The 5000-nt window shown below is 40.2% G+C and overlaps 1 protein-coding gene across 1 annotated transcript in view; it reads left to right on the forward strand.

The window, feature by feature from the left end:
- Positions 1–3250: 3250 nt before the first annotated feature.
- LOC143038875 (uridine 5'-monophosphate synthase-like) overlaps positions 3251–5000 on the forward strand; it is a gene marked incomplete at its 5' end in the record, with an annotated part of 77922 nt that continues 76172 nt past the window's right edge. Inside the window, 1 exon segment of the mRNA XM_076208540.1 lies at positions 3251–3897. Coding sequence (XP_076064655.1) covers positions 3751–3897 — 147 coding nt within the window.

The raw sequence follows: 5000 nt of genomic DNA on the forward strand, positions 1-5000 counted from the left end.
GAGTTGGCTAAACTTAACCTCATGATCCGTTCATTTTTGTTACTTTTTTCCTCTAGACTTGCTAATCGGGGAGGTTGTCGTCTCCTCCCTCGTTAAATCCATAGAAATAATCTCAATTTTCTATTGAGTTGTTCTTACCAATATTTCTATTTTACGGGAAGGGGAGCTACGCTCGTGATGTTCCGCCCTTGTATCTCGCAGTGTCTTGTTTGCTCTTAAACTCATGAATGTTTTTTGCGCACACTATCTTTTCGTTCAGTTTGTTCCAAGTGGCCACCACTCTATGTGGAAAACTTTTTCTTCAGATCTCTTCTATTACTATGTTTTTTTTGTCATGTCCTCTTGTTTCTCTTGTTCCAGTTTAACAAGTCCTCTCTATAGAGTGCTTCTGTGCCCTTCATGATTCTGTTGATGGGTCAGTAGGTTGCCTCTCTCTTTCCTTTGCTCCAGAGTCGGTAACTCCAGTTTAGCCAATCTCTCCTCATATGACAACTTTGCAAGTGCAGGGGCCATTTTTGTGGCTGCTCTCTGGATTCTTTCTATTTTCTTTATATTCAATTTGGTATTGGGTGACCACAATGTCGCCGTATACTCTAGGCCTTATCAGTGTGACCATTTTTTTTTTTTTTTTTTATAATTTCTTCGTCCAAATATGTAAATGCCACTTTTATTGATCTTAGCAAGTTATAGGATTCTCCGACAATTTTGTTTCTGTTTATCATAATACAAGTCGTTTGAGATAATTACACCCAAATCTTTTTCGGATCTCTCCTTCTTTACCTCCTTAGTTCCAGTTTTATATTGTCCTGATATTCTATTTTTACTTTTTTCCAAACTCCATTATGCTACACTTTTTGATATTGAAGTCCACTTCCCATTTCTGACTCCAGTTCCATACCCTATTCAGGTCGTCCTGTAGTGATTCGCAATCCTTTTCAGTTTTTACTTTCCTTAACAGTTTAGCGTCGTCTGCAAAGAAGCTCATGTAACATTGCATATCATCTATGTCATTCAAATAAATAGCAAACATTATTGGAGCCAATACAGATCCTTGCGGAACTCCACTGATCATCTCTTTCCAACCTCAATATTTTTCTCTGAGCACTACTCTCATCTACCAATCAGGAAGTCCTCCATCCATTTTAGTTGGTTCCCTTGTATTCCTCCTATATGTTCCAGTTTTTTAAATAATTTTTTGTTATGTGGTACTTTGTCAAAAGCTTTTTGTAAGTCCAGGAAGGCACAATCAGCCCATCCATTCCTTTTTTTGCACTATGTCTATTAATCTTGAGTAAAAACATTAAGTTCGTGTGCATGTGTATGTAGTATATAATTCAATATGACTTAAGGAAATTATCTTGCCGCGCTACTTCAACATTAGACCGCACGACCAAGCGGCTAGAATCAGACAGTCTGCCCTTGAACTCCAGGAAGATCTTAGTCGAGGAAAAACTGCAGAAAAAAAATCGTTTGGTCGATTACCTGTCAGGAGGTTGATACTCAAACCCTGTTATGGACCAATACTAATGCCGCTGTCAAGACCAAAAAAGCTGCTGAACGAGGGCCCCCAGCGTACCTTAGGACTCCACACCGAGGCCACCACATGGAGGATGACTAGGAACTTCGCCAGCCTTAACGGCGGACCCATGGGGATCCCCCACCCGATGGAAGGATATGTGAACCTGACCGACCGCAGCCCTACTACACCTGGCGAGGAAGAACTGTTGTGGCTCTGCGTGAACTGCCCCATCATGGCCACCCCCCTCCCCCTCCCCCTGGTGAAGTGCATGGAGATCGAGGTCCTCCTCGACCAAATTCACCGAATAACGGACAATGGAAAAGCTTCCGTCTCTCCAGAATTACAGCCCCTACTGATCACTGAATTTTTCAGCTCCAGAAGAACCTTCCATATCCGGCTCCTGAAACCCCGGACACTACCAAGCCGCCAAGAACCTAACGTAACAACCTTGACTCAACCATCAGGAGGGCAGACAAAGCCGCACTGTTCATCCTCATCCCCTCCGAGCAGTGATTCCCCAAACTGGACTCCATCCAATGTGAATCCAACAAGTTCCAGCGGATCACCCATGACCACATCCTCCCCATCATCAGGAAGGTCAATAAGATCACTGAAGCTATCAGCGCCCGGCGAGATGACTTGCCTCTTCAGAAGATCGTTGATGACTTCCCCCGGATACATGCATGGTAGCGTCAAAACACAAAATGACAACCTTGCAACCTATCACTTCCCAAATTCCCACCCCTACTTATCACCTAGGCAGTGATGATCATGCACCCAATTGATGATTAATTCATAAAATTTCAGCCATGTCCAGAATAACAGAGTAGTTTGAAATTTCCCTTAAGACATTATAACACTGGGCTATTTATACTCCGACTGTTGGAGCAGATTTGCAACCCGCAGATTTCGGGCTGCAAATCTCTATTCCATGTATTTTGTCCAGAAAAAAAGAAAGAAAAAAGAAAAGAGTGCCATAGCGATTTTACGGCGGAAAATGTTCTGGGTGTGGGCGGTACCGCCGATTAATCGGAGGTTGGAGAAAAAATAGTCCGGTGTGATAACCCCTTTAATTAGATTACTTAGTCGTTATTATTTTTTCATGAAGACTAATACCACGATAACCTCACCACACTGCACATATTACCATAATTTTCTATTTTTCCTAAACATAATTTTATAAACTTTATTTACCGGTATTTTCCTTATTCAGCCTCATTACAGATCTCAACAAAGGTCCTGAGAGTTTTTGCTTACATATTTTTTTTTCGTGACTTCGTATCCGCTCGGACTTCAACCTTGCAGGTGATTCGGAACAATTCATACATGAACAGAGGGTGGTCCACGAATATGCCACTGCAGTGACGAAACCCGGAGGGAGTCGACATATACAGCGATGTCAAAGAACACCCTTCCTTTCTTCCTTACCTTTGCACCGCGGGCAGGATTCGAACAGATGCCAACGGTCATGTTAATTTTAATTTTTACTTTCGTCACTGGTCCTCTTGTTATTGATGGGTTTCGTATTTCATTGAACCTTGTGTATTGCCACATTAACCCGTTAGATCTCAGTCTTCACTGTGGAATAAAGTCATATGGCAGAACAAAATCTCAGGTGACATTAAACTTGTGGGATCAATCGAGACTGGTCGGTTGTTTTTAACCCGTTACATCTCAATGGTTAGATTAAAATGACGTTGGTATAAAATAATTTTACAAGTAATACAAATTAAATAATCAACAAATGTAAAGAATATAAACTCAGCCACAGGTAAGAACACAATAATATTCTGAGGGTACCAAAAATACGGGCCTGATCTTCGAGCACCCTTAACTGAACTAAATCATTTGGTTTCGGTCAGAACTTAATATTGAAAGAGAACACGAGGTTAATGTTCACCAATTGGTCTTCGACATGTAATGTGCACTGACAAGCCTCAACGAGTTCTCGCTTACTTGCTGTACTACTTTCAATTTTCAGGTTGAACCATGCTTGGTAGATAAACAAAATTTGAATAACCGTATGGCAATAATTCTATATATATATGTACATAATATGAATTTTTGTTGGTATGAATATATATTGTACGAAGAGCTTCTATATCACAGCATCTGGCAACTCTTGAATAGGTCGCACGCCAAATAAACGAACTGACTGCTGAGGTTAGGATATAGTCTGGAGGAGTGTGGGTTGCTGACTGAGTAGCGCTTGTAGTACCCCTCGTGCAATCATGGCTGATAACCCTGCCCTTGAACAGTGCTTGATTGATTTGCACAAGATCGGTGTAATTAAATTTGGAGACTTCACTCTAAAAAGTGGTATGCAATCTCCTGTCTACTTTGATCTTCGCATAATTGTTTCATTTCCGAAGATTTTGGTAAGTAGTATGAAGGCTGTTTGTTAATTATTAGGCCTATACACTCGTTTTCTGAAATCAGGCGGGTTATATAATTTAGGTCGTGAGTTATTTGGCATTTACATTTCACCAAATGAGATAAAAACAGGAATATGGCAATGAAATGAAAATCTGTAGGTATTATTTCCTCGCCTTAAGTTGAGTACCAGATCAATAGATTGCTCGTACTCCTCGTCTTACAATTTGACGAATTTTCATCACAAGTTATGTAATATGTGCAACTTGTTACCTGGCATTTCTTGTAATCGACACATTTAAGTGAATTTGGAACCCCATATTGGAGGTTTACTTTGATTATGTCCCCTAACTCTTTCTCGCTGGCATATACTTGTGCTACACATTGTGCATCTTCCAATCAGTTTCTTAGCTTATCAGTTATGATGGCAAATATTTAGGCTGGCGCCCAAGCAGTGTCACCACCTGCCGTCCAATGCATGCATGGGGAGGCTCAATAGGTGAGATAACCAGGTGAAGTAGGGGTGCATTATGATCCTTGGTAGTCTGAAATAAGCACAAAGTTTAGTTAAATAAAGTATATCAGAATAAATAGGGAGAAGAATATAGACTATAATGCTTTCATTTTATCCACTTAATCACTCCTGATTGAGCTGTTTTATCGTCCGGTGATTATATTAATATATAAAGACTATTTTCACCGTATGGCGAATATTAGAAATTGAGTGTCAGACTTGGTTGGGAATGTCGTCTTCCGTTTTGATTGTACTTGTTACTTTTCTTGACACGACCTTGCAGATCAGAAATATATTAGTGGCTTATTTCAGGATGAATTTCAGATGTACTTGCAGATGATGATATCGCCATCGTTATGCCGGCTTTTTGGCGGAAATATCGCCAGAAACAAACTACTTCTCGTCTTTTCGCCAATAATAAGGGCCGGTGGTCATATTTCCATGGTTAAATATAATGCAATGTTTTAAAATTAGCATAACCTAACCTATTTTGTTAAGGATAATCTAATCTAAACAGGAAAAGATATTCTAAATTTTCTTCCTAAAACGTCGTATTTCTTCCACAAAGCAAGTTTCAGTGACCAATCGTCGGAA

Source organism: Oratosquilla oratoria, chromosome 25, assembly GCF_046742065.1.
Source record: "Oratosquilla oratoria isolate Oo_2021 chromosome 25, ASM4674206v1, whole genome shotgun sequence".
NCBI classification, from domain to species: domain Eukaryota; kingdom Metazoa; phylum Arthropoda; class Malacostraca; order Stomatopoda; family Squillidae; genus Oratosquilla; species Oratosquilla oratoria.